This window comes from Amblyraja radiata, chromosome 16, assembly GCF_010909765.2.
Source record: "Amblyraja radiata isolate CabotCenter1 chromosome 16, sAmbRad1.1.pri, whole genome shotgun sequence".
Lineage (NCBI taxonomy): Eukaryota > Metazoa > Chordata > Chondrichthyes > Rajiformes > Rajidae > Amblyraja > Amblyraja radiata.
In genome coordinates this window covers 7,858,158-7,885,814 of record NC_045971.1, presented here as the reverse complement: position 1 = coordinate 7,885,814, position 27,657 = coordinate 7,858,158, and the positions used below count along the sequence as shown (strand labels likewise).

General features: G+C 46.3%; 1 protein-coding gene across 4 annotated transcripts in view; it reads right to left on the bottom strand.

Annotated features, from left to right (window-relative positions):
• The window catches only part of tbkbp1 (TBK1 binding protein 1), a 109,076-nt gene that overhangs the window by 7,528 nt on the left and 73,891 nt on the right, over nt 1–27,657 (bottom strand). For all 4 annotated transcript variants that reach the window (XM_033035022.1, XM_033035023.1, XM_033035020.1 and 1 more), the window contains exon 8: nt 2,297–2,415. In XM_033035022.1, coding sequence (XP_032890913.1) covers nt 2,297–2,415 — 119 coding nt within the window. The remainder of the gene's footprint in view (nt 1–2,296; nt 2,416–27,657) is intronic.

Here is a 27,657-nt window from a genome sequence, read left to right as displayed (position 1 = left end):
GAACATTTTTACGTACATAGATGTTGAGATAAAGGATCAGCCATGATTGAAGAATGGGTTCCGAACCCAAAACGTCACCCATCCTTTTTCTCCAGAGATGCTGCCTGACTCTCTGAGTTATGACCCTGTCCCACTTAGGAAACCTGAACGGAAACCTCTGGAGACTTTGCGCCCCACCCAAGGTTCCCGGAGGTTTGTGTCAGTCTCCCTACCTGCTTCCACTACCTGCAACCTCCGGCAACCACCTGCAACCTCCGGGAACCGCACGGAAACCCTTGGGTGGGGAGCAAAGTCTCCAGAGGTTTCCGTTCCAGTTTCCTAAGTGGGACAGGGGCGTTACTCCACCACTTCATGTCTACCCAAGATCCAGCATGAAAATGCCCCCACCTGGGGTCCACGCCAACGACAACACAATCCCACATCGGGGACACTTTCTTCCCAGCTGTTATCAGGCAACCGAACCATCCTACCACCAACTAGAGAGCGGCCCTGAGCTACCATCTATCTCATTGGAGACATTCGGATTATCTTTCATCGGACTTTATCGTGCACTAACCGCTATTCCCTTCATCCTGTATCTGTACTCTGCGCACGGCATGATCGCAAACATGTATAGTCTTTCCACTGACTGGATAGCACGCAACAAAAAGCTTTTCACTGTACTTCGGTACACATAGAAACATAGAAACATAGAAAATAGGTGCAGGAGTAGGCCATTCGGCCCTTCGAGCCTGCACCGCCATTCAATATGATCATGGCTGATCATCCAACTCAGTATCCCGTACCTGCCTTCTCTCCATACCCTCTGATCCCCTTAGCCACAAGGGCCACATCTAACTCCCTCTTAAATATAGCCAATGAACTGGCCTCGACTACCCTCTGTGGCAGGGAGTTCCAGAGATTCACCACTCTCTGTGTGAAAAAAGTTCTTCTCATCTCGGTTTTAAAGGATTTCCCCCTTATCCTTAAGCTGTGACCCCTTGTCCTGGACTTCCCCAACATCGGGAGCAATCTTCCTGCATCTAGCCTGTCCAACCCCTTAAGAATTTTGTAAGTTTCTATAAGATCCCCCCTCAATCTTCTAAATTCTAGAGAGTATAAACCAAGTACACGTGGCAATAAACTAAACTGTACTATATTATATTGAATAGCGGAAGCAAGGCTTAAGGAATTGGAGGCACACAAAAATGCTGGAGAAACTCAGGAGGTGCAGCAGCATCTATGGAGCGAAGGAAATAGGCAACAAAGGAAATAGGCAACGTTTCGGCCCGAAACGTTGCCTATTTCCTTCGTTCCATAGATGCTGCTGCACCCGCTGAGTTTCTCCAGCATTTTTGTGTACCTTCGATTTTCCAGCATCTGCAGTTCCTTCTTAAACCCTTAACGAATTGGATATTTATATGAATAGTGTAGACACAAGGAACTGCCGTTGTTGAAATCTCGAGCAATAGACAACGTGTTGGAGGAACTCGGTGGATTGGGCAGCATCAGTAGAGAGAATGGACGTCGATATCTCTGTGTGGCAAGGAACTGCAGATGCTGGTTTAAACCTTAGATAGACACAAAATTCTGGAGTAACTCAGCGGGACAGGCAGCACCTCTGGAGAGAAGGAATGGGTGACGTTTTGGGCCGAGACACTTCTTCAGACCCGAAACGTCACCCATTCCTTCTCTCCAGAGATGCTGCCTGACCCGCTGAGTTACTCCAACTTTTTTTTTACATAGAAACATAGAAAATAGGTGCAGGAGTAGGCCATTCGGCCCTTCGAGCCTGCACCGACCGCCATTCAATATGATCATGGCTGATCATCCAACTCAGTATCCTGTACCTGCCTTCTCTCCATTCCCCCTGATCCCTTTAGCCACAAGGGCCACATCTAACTCCCTCTTAAATATAGCCAATGAACTGTGGCCTCAACTACCTTCTGTGGCAAAGAGTTCCAGAGATTCACCACTTTCTGTGTGAAAAATGTTTTTCTCATCTCGGTCCTAAAAGATTTCCCCCTTATCCTTAAACTATGACCCTTTGTTCTGGACTTCCCCCAACATCGGGAACAATCTTCCTGCATCTGGCCTGTACAACCCCTTATGAAATTTTGTAAGTTTCTATAAGATCCCCCCTCAATCTTCTAAATTCTAGCACATCCTGGTCTATCTTCGGTTTAAACCAGCACCTGCGGTTGCTTCCTACACACGTCAAGGTATGTATGTTGCATTCTACATCTTCCACCAGTACTCACACCATCCGCGCCTCCACCAGTGCCCAGGTCCGCCTGTCGTTTAATTTGTTATTTACCGTTATTCGTTGACTGTTCCTCAGAGAGTCGTGTGAGGATCTCGGTCTGGGCTTCTGTCAGGCTACGGAGACGGCAGAACTCCTGGGCCAACTTGCTGTAGGCCAGCAACAGCCTTTGCCTGAAAGGAGAAAGTGAAGAGAAGTCAGTGAGCAAAGGGCTGGAGACTCTCAACAACCAGGTCCATGTAAACCAGGTATTAAGGGGGCCTTTGGGCAACCAGACCACAGACCACAGTCTGTTCATATTGGTGGAAATGTGTCAGCCTCGATAACAATCAGCACGGGAGCACCTCAAGGCTGCGTGCTCAGCCGCCTGCTGTACTCACTCTATACTCATGACTGCGTAGCCAGTCACGGTGCGAACTCCATCATCAAGTTCGCTGACGACACCACTGTTGTGGGACGTATCACTGATGGGGATGAGTATAGAAGAGAGATCGAGCAACTGTCCAGATGGTGCCAGCGCAATAACCTGGCCCTCAACACCAGCAAAATCAAGGAACTGATTGTGGACTTTGGAAGGAGTAGGAGGGGGACCCACAGCCCCGTTTATATCAATGGGTCGATGGTTGAAAGGGTCAAGAGCTTCAAATTCCTGGGCGTGCACATTTCTGAAGATCTTTCCTGGTCCGGGAACACTAATGCAATTATCACGAAAAAAGCTCATCAGCGCCTCTACTTCCTGAGAAGATTACGGAGAGTCGGTTTGTCAAGTAGGACTCTGTCTAACTTCTACAGGTGCACAGTAGAGAGCATGCTGACCGGTTGCATCGCGGCTTGGTTCGGCAACTTGAGCGCCCCGGAGAGGAAAAGACTACAAAAAGTAGTAAACACTGCCCAGTCCATCATCGGCTCTGACCTTCCTTCCATCGAGGGGATTTATCACAGTCGCTGCCTCAAAAAGGCTGGCAGTATCATCAAAGACCCACACCATCCTGGCCACACACTCATCTCCCTGCTACCTTCAGGTAGAAGGTACAGGAGCCTGAAGACTGCAACAACCAGGTTCAGGAATAGTTACTTCCCCACAGCCATTAAACCTGACTCGGACAAAACTCTGATTATTAATAACCCATTATCTGTTATTTGCACTTTATCAGTTTATTTATTCATGTGTGTATATATTTATGTTATGGTATATGGCCACACTGATCTGTTTTGTAGTCAATGCCTACTATGTTCTGTGTGCTGAAGCAAAGCAAGAATTCCATTGTCCTATCAGGGACACATGACAATAAACTCTCTTGAATCTTGAACTTAAACTTGAACCACCGAACAACATCGATGGCCTTGTGTAAGAAGGAACTGCAGGTGCTAGTTTACACCGAAGATAGACACAAAATACTGGAGTAGCTCAGCAGGTCAGGCAGCATCTCTGGAGAAAAGGAATAGAAGCATAGACATAGAAAATAGGTGCAGGAGTAGGCCATTCAGCCCTTCGAGCCAGCACCACCATTCAATATGGTCATGTGGATGTGGTGTATCTGCCAGTGTCAAGGAACTGATTGTGGACTTTGGAAGGCGTAGGAGGGGGACCCACAGCCCCGTTTATATCAATGGGTCGATGGTTGAAAGGGTTGAAATGGAAATAAACCCTGCACCAACTAACGCCGCAAGGAAATGAGATTGTAGGAAGAAAATACAAATGATAAAAGATAAGCTCTTGTGGTGAGATTTATAAGAAAGTTGGGTGCTTTTCTTCCTTTAGATTAAATAGGTCTCATTCAACCACTCACAACACACACAGACCACCCACAGGTTATTTTTATTACAACTGTTTTCAGATTTTCTGATCGCTATCACTACCACTTCCAATAATCATAAATGGTGATTACAATAAAAGTCTGACTCTTATTCACAGCAAATGTGTATTGAATGAATAATTCATCACATCCACTCGCTCTTGGGGACCACCCTTAGTTTAGCTTAGAGAGATACAGCGCGGAAACAGGCCCTTCGGCCCACCGGGTCCGCGCCGACCAGCGATCCCCGCACATTGACACTATCCTACACCCACTAGGGACATTTTTTACATTTACCAAGCCCATTAATCTACATTCCTGTACGTCTTTGTAGTGTGGGAGGAAACCGAAGATCTCGGAGAAAACCCACGCGGTCACGGGGAGAACGTACAAACTCCGTACAGACAGCACCCGTAGTCGGGATCGAACCCGGGTTTCCAATGCTGCATTCGCTGTAAGGCAGTAACTCTACCGTTGCGCCACCGTGCCGCCATGAAATGCTTGTGCTGTGCCGTTCAGTGGATGGCATGTGGGCGGCACGATGGCGCAGCTGTAGACTTGCTGCCTTAAAGCGCCGGGGACCCAGGTTTGATCCTGACCTCAGATGCTGTCTGTACGGAGTTTGTACCTTCTCCCCGTGACCTGCGTGGGTTTTCTCCGGGAGCTCCGGTTTCCTCCCGCACTCCAAAGACGTGCAGGTTTGCGGGCTAATTGGCTTCACTAAAATTGTAAACTATCCCTCGTGCTCGAGGTAGTGCTAGTGTATGGAGATCGCTGGGTGGTGCGGACTTGCTGGGCCGAAGGGCCTGTATCTCTAAACTAAACCAAAGAAAGAGTGGCAACGGTGTAAAAGCCCTGTCCCACTGTACAAGTTCATTCAAAGAGTTCTCCCAATTCGAACTCGGAGATTTACGGTAATAGTCGCTCGACGGTACTTGGGGCTCTCGTGGCAAAAATCTTCACGAGTCTTCCCGAGCTTACTGCGTTTCCCGAGTACCTGCCTGTTAGTGTTACGAGCCACTAAGAGACGTCCATGAGCTCCGACGTACCCACTACGTTCAATACGAGTTTGATTTTTTTAAACTCGGGATAGCACTTGAATGAACTCGTACAGTGGGACAGGGCCATTAGGATGAGAATAGTCCACACATAACAGGTTCTTCCCCCATTAATTTAATGGTACCCAGTTCAAGTGTCTACTGCAGAACAGTTACAAATATTATTCGTGTAACATCAATAACTATAATTTACAACTTTAATTTCTCTGATGCGAGGGACAATATTGCATTGACCCAACAATCTGATCTGTTATTGTACTTGGTAAAATCATTTAACTCCTGCTCACTACTGAGGCACAGAGTTAAAATGTCAGAGCCTGTGTCAAAATAGCACAGTCGGGGTTTTGGTGTGAAACAGATTAAATGTTCATATGAGAGTGACAGTGGTAATTTCTACCCTGTAATGAAACACTTTGATGCCAGCTAACGCATTGTGTGGAGTCTTTTGGCAAACAGATCTCAAATGGTTGCCAAATTCCTCGAAAGAAAGTGCTTGCGTTTCTCCAGTCTTTCTCAGGGCATGTTTCAATCAATGAAATGATTTTGAACTGCATTGTATGACAGGAAAAAAACCGCGTTGGACATTTAATGCACAGCAAGTTCCCACAAACACCCATGGCTAAAATGACAATCAAACTTGTCGGACTGTGTTTCAAGGTTCAAGGTTGCAGTTTATTTGTCACAGGCATCACTGAGGTTGCCACTGAGGTTGGTCTTGCCAGGACCCCGGAGACAGCTATCATTTGAACCGGTCAAGGGATCGCTTACATTATCCGAGAGGGCTTCCGTTTAATGTGTAGAAAGGAACTGCAAGTGCTGGTTTAACCCAAGATAGACACAAAGTGCTAGAGTAGTTCAGCGAGTCAGGCAGCATCTCTGGGAAAGAAAGGATGGGTGACGTTTCGGGTTGGCACCCTTCTTCAGGCTCCGGGGTGACGTTTTGGATCCTCACCCTTCTCCAGAGATGCTGTCTGACCCGCTGAGTGACTCCAGCACTTTGTGTCTATCTAAGGCTTCTGTTTAGCTTCTCATTCAAGAGAACATTGCAGAAGAATAAACACAATTAGAGCAGATGTAGAGACAAAACACAAAGTGCTGGAGGAACTCAGCGGGTCAGGCAGCATCAGGAGGGAATGGGCAGGCGACGTTTTGGATCGGTACCTTGGAGGGAGAAAGCTGGAATAGACTTTACTGGACTTTACCATGAATGAATTAATTAATAAGTTCATTGGCCAAGTATTCACATACAAGGAATTTGCCTTGGTGCTCCGCCCGCAAGTGACAACATGACGTACAGTGACAGTTAGGAATGACGCATAAAACATTAAACATTAATAATAAAACATTATTGATTAAACATGTGAATTAAATAAATTAACAGAGCGAAAGGAGGCTACAGATTTTTGGTTAATGAATAGAGCTACTACTCGTGGAAAAAAGCTGTTTTTATGTCTGGCTGTGGCAGCTTTGCACTAAACGTCATTCCCTTTATCATGTACCTTGTACACTGTGGACGGCTCGATTGTAATCATATATTGTCTTTCCACTGACTGGTTAGCACGCAGCAAAAGCTATTCACTGTACCTCGGTACACGTGACAATAAACTAAATAAAGCCACTTTCCTTTTTTAATTCATTAGGATTAGCAACAACACTTCCTCCTTGATAACTGCAGACTTTGCCTCTGTTATATTTTTGCACTATATTGTTTTTCTTTATATTAAATTTTATTTGGTGGTCTTAGCTATTGAGTTCTGTGTTTACAAACGTATTGTGCTGCCAATGCAAGTAAGAATGTCATTGTTCCATTCCGGTACATATGACAATACAACACTCTTGACTCGTGACAAAGACGTCACAACCTACTTTCCCGTTGAGCTTCATGGCATGAGCAGATTTAGCGACCACACCTTTGGTGCTATCATCCGAGTCACCAATACAAGTTGTAAGATGTTGATGTCCTTACGCCAATCTCTGTGTCAAATCTTTTATCGACAGGAACAGATCCTTTCATCCAGAAGGTAAACACAAAATGCTGGAGTAATTCAGCGGGACAGGCAGCATCTCCGGAGAGAAGGAATAGGTGACGTTTCGGGTCGAGACCCTGATCCAGCCTGACCCGCTGAGTTACTCCAGCTTTGTGTGTCTGTCTTTGGTTTAAACCAGCCTCTGCAGTTCCTCCCTACACATTTTGACCAGTTGCTCAGATCCCGAAACAAAACAAACCTCAACACCTAAGACAAGACACAAAATGCTGGAGTAGCTCAGCGGGACAGGCAACATCTCCGGTGAGAAGGAATGGGTGACGTTTCAGGTCGAGACCCTTCTTCAGACTGACCCTTTGATACCTTTTAGTCAGCCAATCTTTTCTTTAAAAATCTCTGCCGAAATGATACTTCCCGCAGTGTGATTTTCTCTTCTGCACCTTATCAAATCCCTTCTGGAAATGGGTAGTACTTCTTCAAACAAAACTCTGATCAATTTGGCAAATCACCATGATTTTACATTTTTCAGCGCAGAAGCACCATCCATGATGACTTGCTCAACTTTGATCAAGCCACAAACCCGGCGATCTTTTGACTGAGAATAGAGAACGTCACCACTGAACCAAGGACGCCACCTACTGTGATTCACTTATGACTTGCAAATGTAATGTTGGCAGCAACACCAATAGGTTGTGCATAGAGATAGATAGCAGCATCAAGATATGATACTACCTCCTTGAAACTTACTGAATAGTGAAAGGCTTGGATACAGTGGATGTGGAGAGGATGTTTCTACCAGTTGGAGAGTCGCGGGACCAGGTCATAGCCTCAGAATTAAAGGACGTTCCTTTAGAAAGACGAGGTGGAATTTCTTTAGTCAGAGGATGGTGAATCAATGGAATTCTTTGCCGCAGGAGGCTGTGGAGGCCGAGTCAATGGATATTTTTAAGGCAGAGATAGATAGATTCTTGATTAGTATGGGTGTCAGGAGTTATGGGAAGAAGGCAGGAGAATGAGGTTAGGAGGGAGAGATAGATCAGCCATGATTGAATGGCAGAGTAGACTTGATGGGCTAAATTGGCCTATTTCTGCTACTATTACCTATGGCCTTATGACCTGATGAATGTCCAGTCACTGCTTGTTGGGACTTGCGTTGTCAATGGAAAAATGTTGCCCGTTGTGACTTACGTAGAAGAGATTTTATAAACTTCCTGAACCACAAGTAGCCAGATGGACTCACAGTCACATCCACATAGTTTCCTGAAGAAGGCCCTTCGACCCATTCAGTCTACGCTGCCTCAGAGGGCATTCCCATTCCCCCCATTCATTTTCCTCGTACGTTACTCTCATTTTACATGATAAATGGTAGGGAATTGAAGAATACAGTTGAACAGAGGGATCTGGGAATAACCGTGCATAGTTCCTTGAAGGTGGAATCTCATATAGATAGGGTGGTAAAGAAAGCTTTTGGTATGCTAGCCTTTATAAATCAGAGCATTGAGTATAGAAGCTGGGATGTAATGTTAAAATTGTACAAGGCATTGGTGAGACCAAATCTGGAGTATGGTGTACAATTTTGGTCGCCCAATTATAGGAAGGATGTCAACAAAATAGAGAGAGTACAGAGGAGATTTACTAGAATGTTGCCTGGGTTTCAACAACTAAGTTACAGAGATAGGTTGAATAAGTTAGGTCTTTATTCTCTGGAGCGCAGAAGGTTAAGGGGGGACTTGATAGAGGTCTTTAAAATGATGAGAGGGATAGACAGAGTTGATGTGATCAAGCTTTTCCCTTTGAGAATAGGGAAGATTCAAACCAGAGGACATGACTTCAGAATTAAGGGACAGAAGTTTAGGGGTAACATGAGGGGGAACTTCTTTACTCAGAGAGTGGTAGTGGTGTGGAATGAGCTTCCAGTGGAAGTGGTGGCGGCAGGTTCGTTGGTATCATTTAAGAATAAATTGGATAGGCATATGGATGAGAAGGGAATAGGAGGGTTATGGTATGAGTGCAGGCAGGTGGGACTAAGGGAAAAAAAAAAATGTTCGGCGCGGACTTGTAGGGCCGAGATGGCCTGTTTCCGTGCTGTAATTGTTGTTGTTATATGGTTATTAATTCTGGTACAGTGGCGCAGCGGTAGAGTTCCCGCCTTACACTGAGTTATGGGCCTGTCCCACTTAGGCTATTTGTAGGCGACTGTCATAGTCGTAGCAGGTCGCTGAAAAAACGGCGACTGGACCCCCCCCTTCGACATAAAATTTGAAATAGAATCATACTTTAACATTAAAAAAAAGACCGTCCACACCGGCGACAACCTATGACAGCACCTACGTCAGGAGAAGTCAAGCTACGCTCATTTGGCATCAAGCCAAATGCCGCCAAAACATTTCAAAACCCAGCGGCGACCAGAAAGACGCTACGATTCTTTGGCCGACCGAGGAGGCGACTCACGACCGTACAGGCGACACCCCGGCGACCATGTGGCGACAGCCTAGTCGCCTGTAAAAAACGCCCAAGTGGGACGCGGGCAACACTCTAGCACTTTGTGGAGTCTGAAGAAGGATCCTAACCCAAAACGTCACCTATCCATGTTATCCAAGGACGCTGCCTAACCCTTTAAGTTACTCCAGCTACTTGCGTCCTTTTTAGGGGTAAGAGGTTCTGAGTTCTAGTAGAGAACTAGAACGATCTGAGAAAAGTAAGATAACCCAGAATATCAAAGAAAATGTTGGAAATCTACCTGTTTGGAAACAGATATCAAGTCTGAACAGATTGGATGAGAAATGATGAACAGATCTAAGCTGGTTCACGAGTCCAATGGTTGATTGGACAAAGTCTAGATGTTTCTAGTGGTGGGAGAATCTCAAACGAGATACAGGGTTAGGAAATGTTTAGAGGGATAGAGGCCCAAATGGAAATGGGGAGGACTGACACAGAGGGAGATAAGCCAAGATCATGGGACCCAAGAACATGCAGACAATGGAGCAGGAATAGGCCACTTGTTGAATGGCGGATGCACTTGAAGCGCTGAGCAGCTTATTCAATAGACAATAGGTGCAGGAGTAGGCCATTCAGCCCTTCAAGCCAGCACCGCCATTCAATGTGATCATGGCTGATCATCCCCAATCAGTACCCCGTTCCTGCCTTCTCCCCATATCCCCTGACTCTGCTATCTTTAAAAGCCTTATCCAGCTCTCTCTTGAAAGCATCCAGAGAACCTGCCTCTACCGCCCTCTGAGGCAGAGAATTCCACAGACTCACAACTCTCTGTGAGAAAAAGTGTTTCCTCATCTCCGTGCTAAATGGCTTACTCCTTATTGATGAAACAAAATACAGAGCGGAGGTGCAGAACCTGGCGGACTGGCGCGCACGTAACAACTTGTCACTAAACACCTCCAAGACCAAGGAGCTGATTATTGACTTCAGGAGGTCACATAATGGAGAATACGCCCCAATCTCCATCTACGGGGACAGTGTGGAGAGAGCGTCCAGCTTTAAGTTTCTGGGCACTCACATTTCAGAGGATCTCACATGGTCCACCAACACCACTGCGCTGGTCAAGAAGGCACAGCAACGACTGTTCTTCCTGAGGACATTAAAAAAGACTGGTCTGCCCCAACAGCTGCTGACAACCTTCTACCGCTGCACCACAGAGAGCATATTAACGTATGGCATCTCTGTGTGGTATCTCAGCTGCACGGAGGCGGAGAGGAGAGCTCTTCAGCGCGTCGTCCACAGAGCGCAGAGGATCATTGGGACAGAGCTACCAGCCTTGGAGGGCATCTACCACACACGGTGCCTCAGGAAGGCTGTCAGCATCCATAAAGACTCATCACACCCCTGTAACGGTCTGTTCGAACTACTTCCCTCCGGCAGACGTTACAAGGCCTTCTACGCCCGAACCTCCAGACTCAGAAACAGCTTTATTCCAAGAGCTATAGCGGCTCTGAACCGGCCCTGCTGAGTGCCCCCCACCCCCCCTGGACTGTCTCCCTCGGATGGTCACGACACACAGCTTATTTATTTATTTTACTTTTCTTTTTCATCGGTTGGACCTGCATACTAAATCTCGTTGCACTGACGTGCAATGACAATAAAAGATATTATTATTATTATTAAACTGTGGCCCCTGGTTCTGGACTCCCCCAACATCGGGAACATGTTTCCTGCCTCCAGCGTGTCCAAACCCTTAACAATCTTATATGTTTCAATGAGATAGCCTCTCATCCTTCTAAACTCCAGAGTGTACAAGCCCAGCTGCTTCATTCTCTCAGCATATGACAGTCCCGCCATCCCGGGAATTAACCTTGTTAACCTACGCTGCACTCCCTCAATAGCAAGAATGTCCTTCCTCAAATTAGGGGACCAACACTGCACACAATACTCCAGATGTGGTCTCACTAGGGCTCTGTACAACTGCTATCTTTAAGAGCTCTCTCTAGCTCCATTGTCTTAATGCTCTTGTGTTCCAAGCTGACTGGGAATCTCGTGACTAGATTACTGTCAGACTGATGAACCAGACACGCTTTTTTTTCTTGATCCTTGGGCCAGATTGCTCCAGAATACTGAAACCACAGCACATTTCTTAGCTTTCGTAGTCCATTTGGTGATGTTGAACGCCGGATGTTTATGGCACTTGGGTGTTTGTCAATCTCTCTACTATTTTAACACAGGCCTTTCCTGTTTATAAAACTGATTCCCCACAACTAGGCTGCCTACGAGGGGAGGAGGCGGGGGGGCCGGGGGAAGAGGAAGTATGTGGGCATTGGAAATTTAGAAATTGGAAATTAAAATGATCTGGTTACCAAAATACTTAAAAACTGAACACCTACCACGGTGACCACAGTGTCCTGATGTAGGTAGTGGGTGGAGAGGGGGGGGGAGAGAGGGTGGTCGCATAGCGGCTTAAATTGCAAGGAGGCGGTGGGTGTGATAAGAGTCATAGAGTCCTGCAGTGTGGAAACCAGCCCTTCGACCCACCTTGCCTACATCGACCAACACGTCCCATCTACGCTTGTCGCATCTGCCTGCATTTGGTCCATATCCCTCTAAATCTGTCCTATCTAAATGTTTTCTTAAATGTTGCAATAGTACTTGCCTCAATTACCTGCTCTGGCAGCTCGTTCCATACCCCAACCACCCTTTGCGTGAAAAAGTTACCCCTCAGATTCCTATTAAATGTTTTCCTTCTCACCTTTAGCCCATGTCCTCTGCTTTTCGATTCCCCTGCTATGGGCAAGAGGCTCTGAGGGTCGACCCAATCTATTCCTCTCATGATTTTGTACATCTCTATAAGATCACACCCCCATAAGCCCCTTGTGCTCCAAGGAATAGAGTCCCAGCCTGCACAACCTCCTCCCTACAGCTCGAGTCGCCCTGCACCCTTTCCAGCTTGACAACATAAAAGGTGCCCAAAACTGAACACAATGCTCTAAATGTGGCCTCACCAATGTCTTATACAACTGCAACATGTTCTCCCAACTTCTATACTCATTGCTCTGACTGATGAAGGCCAATGTGCCAAATGAGATTGCTCCACATGTACAATTCTGAAAGGTTCACCAGACTGATTCCTGGGATGGCAGGACTTTCATATGAAGAAAGACTGGATAGGCTCGGTTTGTACTCGCTAGAATTTAGAAGATTGAGGGGGGGATCTTATAGAAACTTACAAAATTCTTAAGTGGTTGGACAGGCTAGATGCAGGAAGATTGTTCCCGATGTTGGGGATGTCCAGAACAAGGGGTCACAGTTTAAGGGTAAGGGGGAAATCTTTTAGGACCGAGATGAGGAAAACATTTTTCACACAGAGAGTGGTGAATCTGTGGAATTCTCTGCCACAGAAGGTAGTTGAGGCCACAGTTCATTGGCTATATTTAAGAGGGAGTTAGATGTGGCCCATGTGGCTAAAGGGATCAGGGGGTATGGAGAGAAGGCAGGTACAGGATACTGAGTTGGATGATCAGCCATGATCATATTGAATGGCGGTGCAGGCTCGAAGGGCCGAATGGCCTACTCCTGCACCTATTTTCTATGTGTTTCTATGAAACCTTATCTTTGAGCAAAACACAAAGGGCTGTAGGAAGGAACACAGTGGGACAGGCAGCATCTGGAGAGGGAATAGACGGGTAACATTTTGGGTCCGGGCCCTGTTTCAGGAAACACCGACACAGTAATTCTCTATCCAGAAGCTGCCTGATCCATTGAGTTTCTCCAGCACTATGTATTTTGCTCAAGGTTTCAGCATCTAAGTCTCCTGTGTTCGTGCCAGTTGGTGATACCTGTGAAGCATCGCAGTTAGCTGACCTGAGATCTCATTGTCCATTTCTAAACTGTGAAATTAATACAATAAGATTTACATCATTTCAGAGCTCCAGGGAGACCTGTGATACTTCCAGCCCAACTTCCTTGGAAACAGCTGAAAGAAATGAACAGTACCGCTGATCCAAACTGTGAGTGGCAAGGAAGCAGTGGGTGGCACGGTGGTGCAGCTGGTAGGGGCCGCTGCCTCACAGCTCTAGAGACCAGGGTCTAATCCTGACCTTGGGTGCTGTCTGTGTGGAGTTTGCACGTTCTCCCTGTGACCTTGTGGGTTTCCTCCCACATCTCGAAGACACGTGGGTTTAATTACCTTCTGTAAATTGCCCCTAATGTGTAGGGAGTGGATGCGAAAGTGGGATAGAAACTAGTGTGAACGGGGCTGATTGACGGTTGGTATGGAGTCGGTGGGACAAGGGGCCGGTTTTCATGTTGCATCTCTAGTCTAGACTAAACTGAACTAAGGAACCTTGGGGGAAATAATACACTCCAAGCATAGTAAAATCAATTCCAATCTCCCTGTTCCTTTCTCAGTCCAATCAATACCCCTGACAATAACTTCTTCCTCTACACACCTAGATCGATAAAATATATGAAAAATAATTAAACATTGAGTATGCAATCATTCCCCCGTCTAACTTCCTCTGGCTGTTGAGTTCAGTTTAGTTTAGATATACAGCACAGAAACAGGCCCTTCGGCCCACCGAGTCTGCATCGACCAGCGATCCCCACACATTAACACTATCCTACATTAGGGACAACTTTTCCATTTATACCAGGCCAATTAGCGTACAAACCAATAACGTCTTTGGAGTGTGGGAGGAAATCAGAGATCCCAGAGAACGGGGAGAACGTACAAACTCCGTACAGACAGCACCCGTGGCCAGGATCGAACCCGGGTCTCTGGCGCTGTGAGCGCTGTAAAGCAACAACTCTACCACTGTGTCACCGTGCCGCTTGTGATTTGCGTTGATATCCTCGCATCAACATTTAATGCTAAGTTTGGCAGAGAATATCGATTGCTGTAGATGGGAATATCGTTGTAGTGCAAATTAATTGATTGAACAATATGGAAGCAGAGGACTACAGCCCATAGAGTCCATGCCGACCTTGATCACCTGTTCGCACTAGTTCTATGCTATCCCACACTTGCATCATCTCTCTGCACACCAGGGGCAACATTTACACTGCAACATTTAAGAAACATTTACACAGGTACATGGATATGAACAGGTTTAGGGAGATATGGCCCAAACTCAGGTAGGTGGGACTAATGTAGATGGTCGGTGTGGGCAAGTTGGGCTAAAGAGCCTAGCTCCATGCTGTAAGACTCTATGACTATGACTCTAAGCCAATTAACATGCAAACCCAGCAACTCTTTGGATGAATGAGGAAACCGGAGCACCCGCAAGAAACCCACACGGTCACGGAGAGAACGAGAAACTCCTCACAGACCAAGGTCAGAATCGAACCTGGGTGTCTGGCACTGTGAGGCAGCAGCTCTACCCGCTGCGGCACTGCCATTATTGATAGCAATTTGTTGGCAAATCCTATTTTGGCAGATTAGTAATTTTAAATTGATTTTATGCGTTGGTCGTTTTTCCCTGGTCTGGCCCGTGTAAGCCTCTCCTCCCAACAAGCATATGTCTTACTCTTAACATCCTCATTCAAATGGATTATCAAGGCACTCAGATCAAGTGTAATTCAGGATAGCTTGCCCACATCCTGTGACTCTCTGCACACATGAAGGAGACTCTTTGGTGAAATATGATTTTGCGATGAATCTCACAATTACCCATGGGGGGGGAGGTTGGGTGTTGATTTGAGGGGGGAGGGGGTCAATAAATTACTGTGCGTCTCTTAGGCTCCTGCTTTTGTTTCATTTCTTATTTTAACTTTACAATTATTTTCACACGACCTATTAAGCCACCACATGCAGCACTTCATGTCTGGAGTCTGAGGTGTGAGATGTGTGACCTATTACATGTTAGCCAGAGGCTTGGCCAGCATCCAGAACCATTTGTTGCCATGAGTCAAGGTTGTAGTCTGATTATAATGATGGTTCCAAGGCAGGGGTTCGCAATAGACGGTGTGATTGTGGCTGCAGAGAGTTGTGGCCCAGACCATCACACACACACACCAACACCAACCTCCCTTCCATTGACTCCATCTACACTTCACGCTGCCTCGGCAAGGCCACCAGCATTGTCAAGAACTAGTCTCACCCCAGCCACCCCCTCTTCTATCAAGCAAGATGTGCAGAAGTTTCAAAAACACATACTGTACCTCCAGATTCAGGGACAGTTTCTTCCCGGCTGTTATCAGGCAACTGAACCATCTTATCACCAACTAGAGAGCAGTCCTGACAATAGACAATAGACAATAGGTGCAGGAGTAGGCCATTTGGCCCTTCGAACCAGCACCGCCATTCAATGTGATCACTCCAGAGTGTACAAGCCCAGCTGCTCCATTCTCTCAGCATATGACAGACACCTCCCATCGAACTCATTGGAAACCTTCAAACTATCTTAAACCTAACTTTACTGAACTTTAACTTGCACTAACGTTATCTTCTTATAGAGTCCACACACAAGACTAGAAGTTGTTCAGCCGGAGCTGAAACATAGAAAATAGGTGCAGGAGTAGGCCATTCGGCCCTTCTCGAACACACTTCTCGGCATCTGCACAATGGTGTCTGTCTTGCTCTTCTTGTGCGTGGTGGTGGAAAGATTGGTGGAAACAGGGCCGCGACGTGAACACTCTTTCCTTGACCCCACTAAACGTTATACCCTTTATCCTGAATCTGTACACTGTGGAAGGCTTGAATGTAAACGTGTATAGCCTTTTCGTCATTTTGATGTCCTTACTAATCCCCGCTTTAAAAATACCCAATGTCTTGACCTCAACAGCCGTCTGCGGCAATGAATTCCACAGATCCACCTCCGTCTGGCTAACAAAATTCCTCCTCATCTCCATTCTAAAGGTGCGTCCTTTTATTCTGAGGCTGTGCCCTCTAGTCCTAGACTCTCCCATTACCGGGAGAAATACAGATACGTCTTAACATTTCGTACCTCTCTTTTTGTCAATTAGAAACATAGAAAATAAATGCAGGAGTAGGCCATGCCTTCGTTCCAGCACTGCCATTCAATATGTTCACGGCTGATCATCCCAAATCAGTACCCCGTTCCGGCTTTTTCCCCATATCCTGTGATTCCCTTGGCCCTAAGAGCTAAATCCAACTGTACATGGAACTACACAAATATAGAAAGGCTATTACAGTTTTAAACCAATTGTCTGTGTTTTTTGTTACTCAAGTGCAGAGTAATTCTAATTAAGAACTAGGGGCCACAGTTTAAGAATAAGGGGTAGGCCATTTAGAACGGAGATGAGGAAAAACCTTTTCACCCAGAGAGTTGTGAATCTGTGGAATTGTCTACCTCAGAAGGCTGTGGAGGCCAATTCTCTGGATGCTTTCAAGAGAGAGTTAGATAGAGCTCTTAAAGATAGCGGAGTCAAGGGATATGGGGAGAAGGGAGAAACGGGGTACTGATTGTGGATGATCAGCCATGATCACAGTGAATGGAGGTGCTGGCTCGAAGGGCAGGAATGGCCCACTCCTGCACCTATTGCCTATTGTCTAAGTGCTAATGGCCCACACAAAATAGGTATCTCTCCAAACTGCAGGCAGGAAAAAAATGAAACTGCTTCCTACAACTTTCCCCTTCAGTAATTTTGTGCAGGTGCCTGCGTCTGTGAAAGACAGCGCGGCATTCTTAAGTCAATTTTTGAAACAAAAAATCAATGGGCTTCATTGGTGAGTCATGGAAATCTGCAGTAGTTTCCTTCCTCAACTGCAACAATAGGTTGTTCCAACCCTCCCCTCAACCACCAACGCCACTGATTTAAACCAAGATACTTGTGACAATAGACAATAGACAATAGGTGCAGGAGTAGGCCATTCGGCCCTTCAAGCCATTAAATGTGATCATGGCTGATCATCCCCAATCAGTACCCCGTTCCAGCCTTCTCCCCATATCCCCTGACTCCACTATCTTTGAGAGCCCTATCTAGCTCTCTCTTGAAAGTATCCAGAGAACCGGCCTCCAGCGCCCTCTGAGGCAGAGAATTCCACAGACTCACAACTCTCTGTGAGAAAAAGTGTTTCCTCGTCTCCATTCTAAATGGCTTACCCCTTATTCTTAAACTGTGGCCCCTGGTTCTGGACTCCCCCAACATCGGGAACATGCCTCTAGCGTGTCCAAACCCTTAACAATCTTATATGTTTCAATAAGATATCCTCTCATCCTTCTAAACTCCAGAGTGTACAAGCCCAGCCGCACCATTCTCTCAGCATATGACAGTCCCGCCATCCTGGGAATTAACCTTGTAAACCTACGCTGCACTCCCTCAATAACAAGAATGTCCTTCCTCTAATTAGGGGACCAAAACTGCACACAATACACCAGGTATGGTCTCACTAGGGCCGTGTACAACTGCAGAAGGACCTCTTTGCTCCTATACTCGACTTCTCTTGTTATAAAGGCCAACATGGACATAGTCTGACCTTTTCTACGCGAAGCATAACACCGATTTGTAATCCAATACCACGAATCAAATGTGTAGAAAGGAACTGCAGATGCAGGTTTATACCGAAGACGGACACAGAGTGCTGGAGTAACTCAGCGGGTCCGGCAGCATCTCTGGAGGAAAAGGCCAGGTCAGGAACCTTTTTCAGACTGCGTTAGAACCACGTTTTATGTTCTAGCTGTAAAATGCATTGCAACAAGACCATCTAATGGACCATGGATCAGGAGACGTCTTTGGAGTGTGGGAGGAAACCGGGCCACCCAGTGAATACCCACACAGTCACCCATAGTCAGGAACGAACCCGGGTCTCTGGCGCTGTTAGGCAGCAACTCTACCGCTGCACCACCGCGCCACTCCAACTTCTGTGCATCAATTATTCCCTGAACCTTCATGGAAAACATAGAAGCATAGAAAATAGGTGCAGGAGTAGGCCAGTTGGCCCTTCGAGCCAGCACCGCCATTCAATATGATTATGGCTGATCATCCACAATCAGTACCCCTGTTCCTGCTTTTTCCCCCATATCCCTTGATTTCTTTTAGCCCCAAGAGCTAAATCTAACTCTCTCTTGAAAACGTCCAGTCATGCAATGTTTCACCCAAGGAGAGCCCTCTGACTGCAGGAGTGAGGGGAGAGTTTGTGGGATTTGGGACGCCCACACTTTGAGACTGGACTCACTCAGTACCAGTCTGTGCCATCTAGCTTGTAAAGAACAAAACACTGACAAATTTGCATTTTCTCACCTTCATTATTCTCCAAATTAATTCACATGCCAGACTCCAGCAGCTGGTTGGCAGCAGGTGCTCCTCTGATGGGAAACTTTCACACATGCAGATTGTTTTATTTAATTTTGTGTCTGGTGGTTGGATTGTTTTTTCCTTTTTCTTCCCCAGTTCCTCGGGGAGGAGGAGAGGGGGAGAGAGGGGGAGCTTGGCCTTACATTCCTTCCTCGATCAACAAGCCATGATACACTCTGAGACACCGAAACCTCGCCTATCCATGTTCACCAAAGATGCTGCCTGACCTGCTGAGTTACTCCAGCACTTTGTGTCTTTCGCGATATACGCTCGCCTGAAGACTCCGCTCTCCACTAATTCAAGACTTCACGTGGCATAAACTCCCCATTGATAGACGCAACGTACAGGATTAACTCAGTGGGTCAGGCAGCATCTGTGGAGAAAAGGAATAGTTGTGCCTGCTCCAACATTGAACAAGGTCATGACCGATCCATAACCTCAGTGCCACTTGCCTGCACTAACTCCATATCCATTAATATAATAATAATAATAATAATAATGTCTTTATTTATATAGCACATTTTTAGTCAACTTGCATTGACCCCAAAGTGCTTCACACAATTACTTCCATACAGACAGGCAAAGGTGGGTGAAGTGTCTTGCCCAAGGACACACACAGGCAAAGGTGGGTGAAGTGTCTTGCCCAAGGACACAACGACAGTATGCACTCCAAGCGGGATTCGAACCAGCTACCTTCCGGTTGCCAGCTGAACACTTAGCCCATTGTGCCATCTGTCGTCCATATATATAAAAGAGCTCTTCATATGGCCTCCATCTTCACCATAGCCAATTGCATTTAGTTTCTACTGAATGCTTGGATGGAAAGAAGTCTGTTGCAAGAAAAATAGAATTATGGGCACAGCGGTAGAAACCTGGGTTCAATCCTGACTATGGGTGCTGTCTGTATGGAGTTTGTTCGTTCTCCCTGTGACCACGTGGGTTTTCTCCAGGTGCTCCGGTTTCCGGTTTCCTCCCACATTGCAAAGATGTACAGGTTTGTAGGCTAATTGGTTTGGTAAGAAATGTAAAATGTCCCTGGTGTGTGTAGGATAGTGTTAGTGGGACGACAGATAGCGTTATGGGACGACAGATGGCACAATGGGCTAAGTGTTCGGCTGGCAACCGGAAGGTAGCCGGTTCGAATCCCGCTTGGAGTGCATACTGTCGTTGTGTCCTTGGGCAAGACACTTCACCCACCTTTGCCTGTGTGTGAATGTGTGTGAGTGATTGGTGGTGGTCGGAGGGGCCGTAGGCGCAGATTGGCAGCCACGCTTCCGTCAGACTGCCCCAGGGCAGCTGTGGCTACAGAAGTAGCTTACCACCACCGAGTGTGACTGAGGAGTGAATGAATAATGCGATGTAAAGCGCCTTGAGTATTAGAAAGGCGCTATATAAATCCCATCCATTATTATTATTATTATTATTATTATTATTATTATAGTGCACGGGGATCGCTGGTCAGTGCAGAGTCGGTGGGCCGAAGAGCCTGTTTCAGTGCTGTATTTCTAAACTAAACTAAACGAGGTATAAGCATCTTAATTTCCATTAATTAAGAGCTAATGGCCCACGCAAAATCCCAGAAATTCAAAAGATAGACTTAAAGTGCTGGAGTCTTTGAGGGACATTTTACATGACCTATTTTCTATGTATCTATGTATCTATGTCTTCTTCTTGCGTGTGGCGTGCACAACCTGAAGCTGTAAGACAACTTGCTCTGCGTGATCTTATGTCTGTGCACGCCAGATTGATTGCATTCGTCGAAACAGGGTGGACCACGTGAAGGTTGCAATCTCCCCACCCCAAGTGCCGGAGTAAATCAGCGGGACGGGCAGCAACTCTGGGGGAAGAAGGAATGGGCGACGTTTTGGGTTCGAGACCCTTCTTCACACTCAGACTTCGACAGACAGAAATTCAGACAGATTAAAAGCCCTGCGGTGCCCTTTGTGTGGTGAGAAAGCGAGTCATGAGACTGATATTGAGGAATATGCAGAAATGCAAAAATAGACGACTCAAATTGAGAGACTGATTTTTTTGAGCTGGAAACTCTCAGACAGGCAGAGAGGAGTGAGACACTCACTACTGCTTTAACTGGCTCACGATTTAGGTTTTACTTTTAGTTTTATTCTGTAACTAAATCTCTATCATTTGTAGTCACACATTTGTTGGCACTGGAACCCATGTGAATTCTATAGTCGTTAGTTACAATCATTTAGAAGAAGACTGAAGACTATTTATACGTCTGCCAATACATTTTTCAAAGTACTGCTTAAACAGAGCAATTGTTTGAGTTCTATTTTTAAGGAAACATAATTCTCCAAACACTAAAATTATCAATGAAAAATTGAATTAAATGGCTGGTTTTATGATATTCTTTGGGGGGGAACAATTAAAATATTAACCTGGAGACTCAGTCCAGTGGAGAACTAAGGGACTGATGCATTGTTACATTATGTTTTATTGGATCAAGTCAGATATTACAAGGACAGGAAGGGTTCCATGATATTGAGACATAGCACCATGCAACGTGGAAACAGGCCCTTCAGCCCAACTAGCCCATGCTAACAAACATGCCCCATCTACATTAGTCCCACCTGCCCACATTTAGCCCATGACTCTATATATTCTATTTTATCTCTCCTACCCATTCTAAACATAACCTATTCATTCTAAACCTATCCTACCCCTTCTAGGTGTGTAGGAAGGAACTGCAGATGCTGGAAAGGTAAACACCAATGTTAGACACAAAATGTTGGATATGCTGCCTGACTTGCTGTTACCTCGGCATTTTGTGTCTATCCATTCTAAACCTATCCTAGATAGACACAAAATGCAGGAGCAACTCAGTGGGACAGGCAGCATCTCTGGAGAGAAGGAAAGGGTGACGTTTCGGGTCGAGACCCTTCTTCAGGCTGATGTCAGGGGAGTGGGCGGGACAGAATGTAGTCGGAGACAGTAAGACTGGTGGGAGAACTGTGAAGGGGAGGGGATGGAGAGAGGGGGAAACCAAGGGCTATTGGAAGTTAGAGAAGTCAATGTTCATACCACTGGGGTGTAAGCTGCCCAAGCAAAATATGAGGTGCTGTTCCTCCAACTTGCACTGGGCCTCACTCTGACAATGGAGGAGGCCCAGGACACAAAGGTCAAATTGGGAATTGGAGGGGGGAGTTAAAGTGCTGAGCGACCTGGGCATCAGGTAGGATAAGGCGGACTGTGCGGAGGTGTTCAGCGAAACGATCGCCAAGCCTGTGCTTGGACTCACCCAACGTACAGGAGTTGACACCTGGAACAGCGGATACAGTAGATGAGGTTGGAGGAGGTGCAAGTGAACCTCTGCCTCACCTGGAAAGACTGTCGGGGTCCTTGGATGGAATTGAGGGGGGGAGGTAAAGGGGCCGTTGTTACATCTCCTGCAGTTGCGGGGGAAAGTACCTAAACCTATCCTATCCAGTCTGGACCTATACTATCCATTCTAAACCTATCCTATCCATATCTTGCCCAACAAGACCAAAAGCAGTTCATTATTTGCACAATGTCTACTAATGCTGCCTTCTCTGTATAAATTGCTGCCATTGGTGATGAATTGCTGTGTACAAATTACCTGCAGCAGATGCAGGAAACTCTTGCGATAGTCACCACTGATAGATTCTCACACTTCCCTTGCTTCAACAGAAGTCTGTTTTTGCCTATGTACTTTGTAGTTGTAAAAGACCCTACACAAAGGCTAGTCTGACTTTTCTCACTAACTAAGAATCGAGTGTTGAGCTCCGAAGGAAATAAACGTCCTTCCAAATATTTAGCCAAACAGGAAAGCAAAATGGTTTGTCTTGATCCTCACTTTTAACACCGCAAGATGTGGAAATACAAACCATCACAAGGGCTCTTTGCAAAGGAAACATGTAATGTAGTGTGCAAATGTGTCGAGGGCTTGCTTGGCAAAGTGGTCATTTCAAATGAGTTAACAGCTACAGTGATTCTGCTACTTACAGTTCCATGGGATTGGGAACGGCTTACTCCACGCTCAATCTGACGCTGCTGTGGTTTCTGAGGTAGCTCAAGGGCGGCACGGTGGCGCAGCGGGAGAGTTGTTGCCTTACGGCGCCAGGGACCCAGGTTCGATCCTGACTACAGGTGCCGTCTGTACGGAGTTTGTACGTTCTCCCCCCGGCCGCGTGGGTTTTCTACCAAATCTTCGGTCACCCCCCACACTCCAAAGACGTTCAGGTTCGTAGGTGTAAGTGTGAATTGCCCCTAATGTGTGTATGGATAGCGTCAGTGTGCAGGGATCGCTAGTCAGTGCAGACTTGGTGGGCTGAAGGGCAAGTTTGCACACTGTACCTCTAAAGTAAACTAACCTAAATAGACCCATGTGGCATCCAAGCAGTCTGCCAGAGATGGAGTGAATGGGGTGGGTGTGCAGGGATGTCATGAGCTCCTTGCACTGTTCACACAACCTCTGCATACTCTTATTGCAGAGGCCTGATGTGTTCTGCCTCTTTGCTAAATGCTCCTTCTCCATTCTGTACAGGAATGGGGCAGCGATTCCCGGGACCAATTGGAAAAGTGACGTATTATCAAAGAAACCGTGCATGATTAGTTTAGTTTAGAGATACAGCGGGGAAACAGGTCCTTCGGCCCATCGAGTCCGCGCCGACCAGCGATCCCCGCATATTAACACTATCCTACACACACTGGGGGACAATTTACATTTATACCAAGCCAATTAACCTACCAACCTGTACGTCTTTGGAGTGTGGGAGGAAACCGGAGATCTCGGAGAAAAGCCACGTGGTCACGGGGAGAAGGTGCAAACTCCGTACAGACACCTCCCGTCATTGGGTTTGAGCACCATGTCTCTGGCAGTGACAGTATTTTGTGTCTACCCCCAATTAGCCTCCAGTTTAAATTCCATTTGGAATATTTTGGAGGACCAAGAAACCAAGAACCAATACTGATCCCGCATGTAGGAGCTGCTTTAAACTACAGCTGCAGCAATGCTCTCAGTAAGATTCCGATTCTTTTATTTTCTCCATTGATCTGTCTGCAGGTTAGCATTTTGGATGCAATTTCCACTCCTTTTTAAAAAAAATCAATTTTGCTTTAAATGTTATTTTTATAAGGTATGCATTTTTTTTTTAAATGGTTTATGTTGGAGGGCATCTACTACACACGGTGCCTCAGGAAGGCCGTCAGCATCCACAAAGACTCCTCACACCCTTGTAATAGTTTGTTCGAACTCCTACCTTCCGGCAGACGTTACAAGGCCTTCTACGCCCGCACCTCCAGACTCAGGAACGGCTTCACCCCCAGAGCTAAAGCTGCTCTGAACCGACCCTGCTGAGTGCCCCCCACCCCCATGAACTGTATTCACACACATCGACCCGGCACAGACATATGTGCACTTTAGACTGTTTTACTGTTTTACTGTTTTACTGTTTTTTTTAATATAAATCATGTTTCTCGGGGGAACCTAAATTTTATTAGTTGTTTAAGTTATGAATATCGGATGGAAGCTGCATACTAAATCTCGTTGCACCTATGTGCAATGACAATAAAATATATTATTATTATTAATATTATTATTATTATTATTATTCATCACTTCCTGGTTCGGGAGCTGCAAGGCGTACGAACGGCACCAACTAGACAGGATTGTGAAGACCGCCAGCAGGATTATTGGTGCTCCACTCCCTTTCCTGCTGGACACATACAGGAAGAGATGTATCAGCAGAGCCATCTCCATCATCAAAGACCCGTACCACCCATCGCATCACATATTCTCCATCCTGCCATCTGGGAAGAGGTACAGGAGCATTAGCTGCAAAACCAGCAGGATGCTCCTCAGCTTCTTCCCGCAGGCTATAAGACTGATAAACGGACTTTGCCCCCTGCCAAAGTATCGCGCACCAACCACCAACCTGGACACACTGCAGCAGAGCCACTGTCGTGCCGCTGCCGATCGGAACGCCTGTTGATGTTTAGTAGAGAGTAGAGTGTTTAATTTGTTCATGATATATGTATTTTTATTTCTATTTATTTTTTACTGCACACTGAATGGACACTGGTTGAGCAATGTTTTTTTGTTTCCTCTGGGTATGTGAGTACTCAGGAAAATGACAATAAAGATATACTATACTATACTATTATGTTGCTATTTTGACTTTAATTTTAGATGATTTTGTGTGATTTCCTACGAAAGGCAATTCAGTCAAAGAAACTAATCTTTTCATGAAGCTAGCCTCTTCTTTGGGTCTCGTTTCCTTTGCCGATCTTGTTTCCATTCTTGTCTCTCTTTATTTGTTGTGTAAGGTGGCACTACAGAGGCTGCTTTAAACCGAAGGTACACGCAAAAAGCTGGAGTAACATCACTCCCTGACGAGCTCAATGCATTTTACGCACGCTTTGACAGGGAGAATACTGATGTGCCTTCCCGATCCCCCATTCGCTGCGATGGCATTTCAGTCTCAGTCACAGAGGCCGATGTCAGGAAATCCTTCAGAGGGGTGAACCCCCGAAAAGCACCTGGTCCTGATGGTATACCCGGCCGTGTTCTAAAAACCTGTGCGGACCAACTGGCGGGAGTTTTTACGGACATTTTCAATCTCTCACTTCTGAGGTCTGAGGTCCCCACCTGCTTTAAAAGGGCATCAATTATACCGGTGCCCAAGAAGAGTAAGGTGACATGCCTCAATGACTATCGACCAGTGGCACTAACGCCGGTGGTGATGAAGTGCTTTGAGAGGATGATCATGGAGCAAATCAACTCCTACATCGACAAAAACCTGGACCCACTGCAGTTCGCGTACCGCCACAACAGATCAACGGTGGATGCGATCTCGCTGGCCCTCCACTCCGCACTGGACCACTTGGACAACAAAAACTCATATGTCAGGCTGTTATTCATTGATTACAGCTCGGCATTTAACACAATCATCCCCTCCAAACTGGTTACCAAACTCGCAGAACTGGGTCTCTGCGCATCCCTCTGCAACTGGATCCTCGACTTCCTCGTCCACAGACCACAGTCTGTTCGTATTGGTGGAAATGTGTCAGCCTCAATAACAATCAGCACGGGAGCACCTCAAGGCTGCGTGCTCAGCCCCCTGCTGTACTCACTCTATACCCATGACTGCGTAGCGAACCACAGTGCGAACTCCATCATCAAGTTCGCTGACGACACCACTATTGTGGGGCGTATCACTGATGGGGATGAGTCAGAGTACAGAAGAGAGATCGAGCAACTGTCCATATGGTGCCAGCGCAATAACCTGGCCCTCAACACCAGCAAAACCAAGGAACTGATTGTGGACTTTGGAAGGAGTAGGAGGGGGACCCACAGCCCCATTTATATCAACGGGTCGATGGTTGAAAGGGTCAAGAGCTTCAAATTCCTGGGCGTGCACATCTCTGAAGATCTTTCCTGGTCCGAGAACACTAATGCAATCATCAAAAAAGCACATCAGCGCCTCTACTTCCTGAGAAGATTACGGAGAGTCGGATTGTCAAGGAAGACTCTCTCTAACTTCTACAGGTGCACAGTCGAGAGCATGCTGACCGGTTGCATCGTGGCTTGGTTCGGCAATTTGAGCGCCCTGGAAAGGAAAAGACTACAAAAAGTAGTAAACACTGCCCAGTCCATCATCGGCTCTGACCTTCCTTCCATCGAGGGGATCTATCGCAGTCGCTGCCTCAAAAAGGCTGGCAGTATCATGAAAGACCCACACCATCCTGGCCACACACTCATCTCCCTGCTACCTTCAGGTAGAAGGTACAGGAGCCTGAAGACTGCAACAACCAGGTTCAGGAATAGTTACTTCCCCTCAGCCATCAGGCTATTAAACCTGGCTCGGACAAAACTCTGATTATTACCAACCACTTTCTGTTATTTGCACTATCAGTTTATTTATGAGTAACTCAGCCGGGTCAGACGGCAACTCTGGAGAAAAGGATTAGGTGGCGTTTCTGAACTCCGAATAAGAAGGGTTTGAATAAGGGACCTGACCGAGAAACGTCACCCATTCCTTCCCTCCAGCGATGATGCTGCTGCTGCCTGTCCCGCTGAGTTACCCCAGCAATTTTGTCTCTATCTTCTCTTTATTGGTTCCTGCGCTGGCATTCGAAGGCTGCTCGGGGTTAAATTTGTACGGCTCCTTGCGTTAATTTAAACACTGTTATGAAGAGAAAAAAAACAAATCAGTACTGGAAGGAACAGTTGGTGCCAAGCTTCTGAAAATGTTTCAAAGAATCCAACATGTTTAGAAGAAATGACGAGTGAGTCATCCGTTCATGGTTGTCTGTGCCACGCTGTACTTGTCATTGTCACTGTTATTAATCATGCTCCAGACTGTGGCTTTCTGTTTTGGGTCAGGTTTGACTCTTTATCCTTTAGATGTGGAAAACAAAGTACCTTCGTCAAGATTAAACGTGTACCCACGCAACATTAAAGCCTGCTTGCCACCGACCCCTTCAGAACTGAAAAAATACAGTATTGCTCCCTTTCCCTCCAATATAATGCCACCTAAGGATAATTCAAACAATGCCCCCCTCAATCACAGGCCAAACATAGAGACAATAAACAAATACAATTATGTGTAGGAAGGAACGGCAGCGCGAGAGACCCGGATCAATCCTGAACTCGGATGTCACAAGGTCATAAGTCTGAAGGTCATAAGGAATAGTAGAATTTGGCCATTCAGCCCATCAAGTCTACTCCGTCATGCAATCATGGCTGATCTATCTCTGTCTCCTAACCCCATTCATTCTCCTGACATCGCCCCATAACCTCTGACACCTGTCCTAATCAAGATTCTATCTATCTCTGCCTTAAAAATATCCACTGACTTGTCCTCTACAGCCAGATGTTGTGCGTGTGTGTGTGG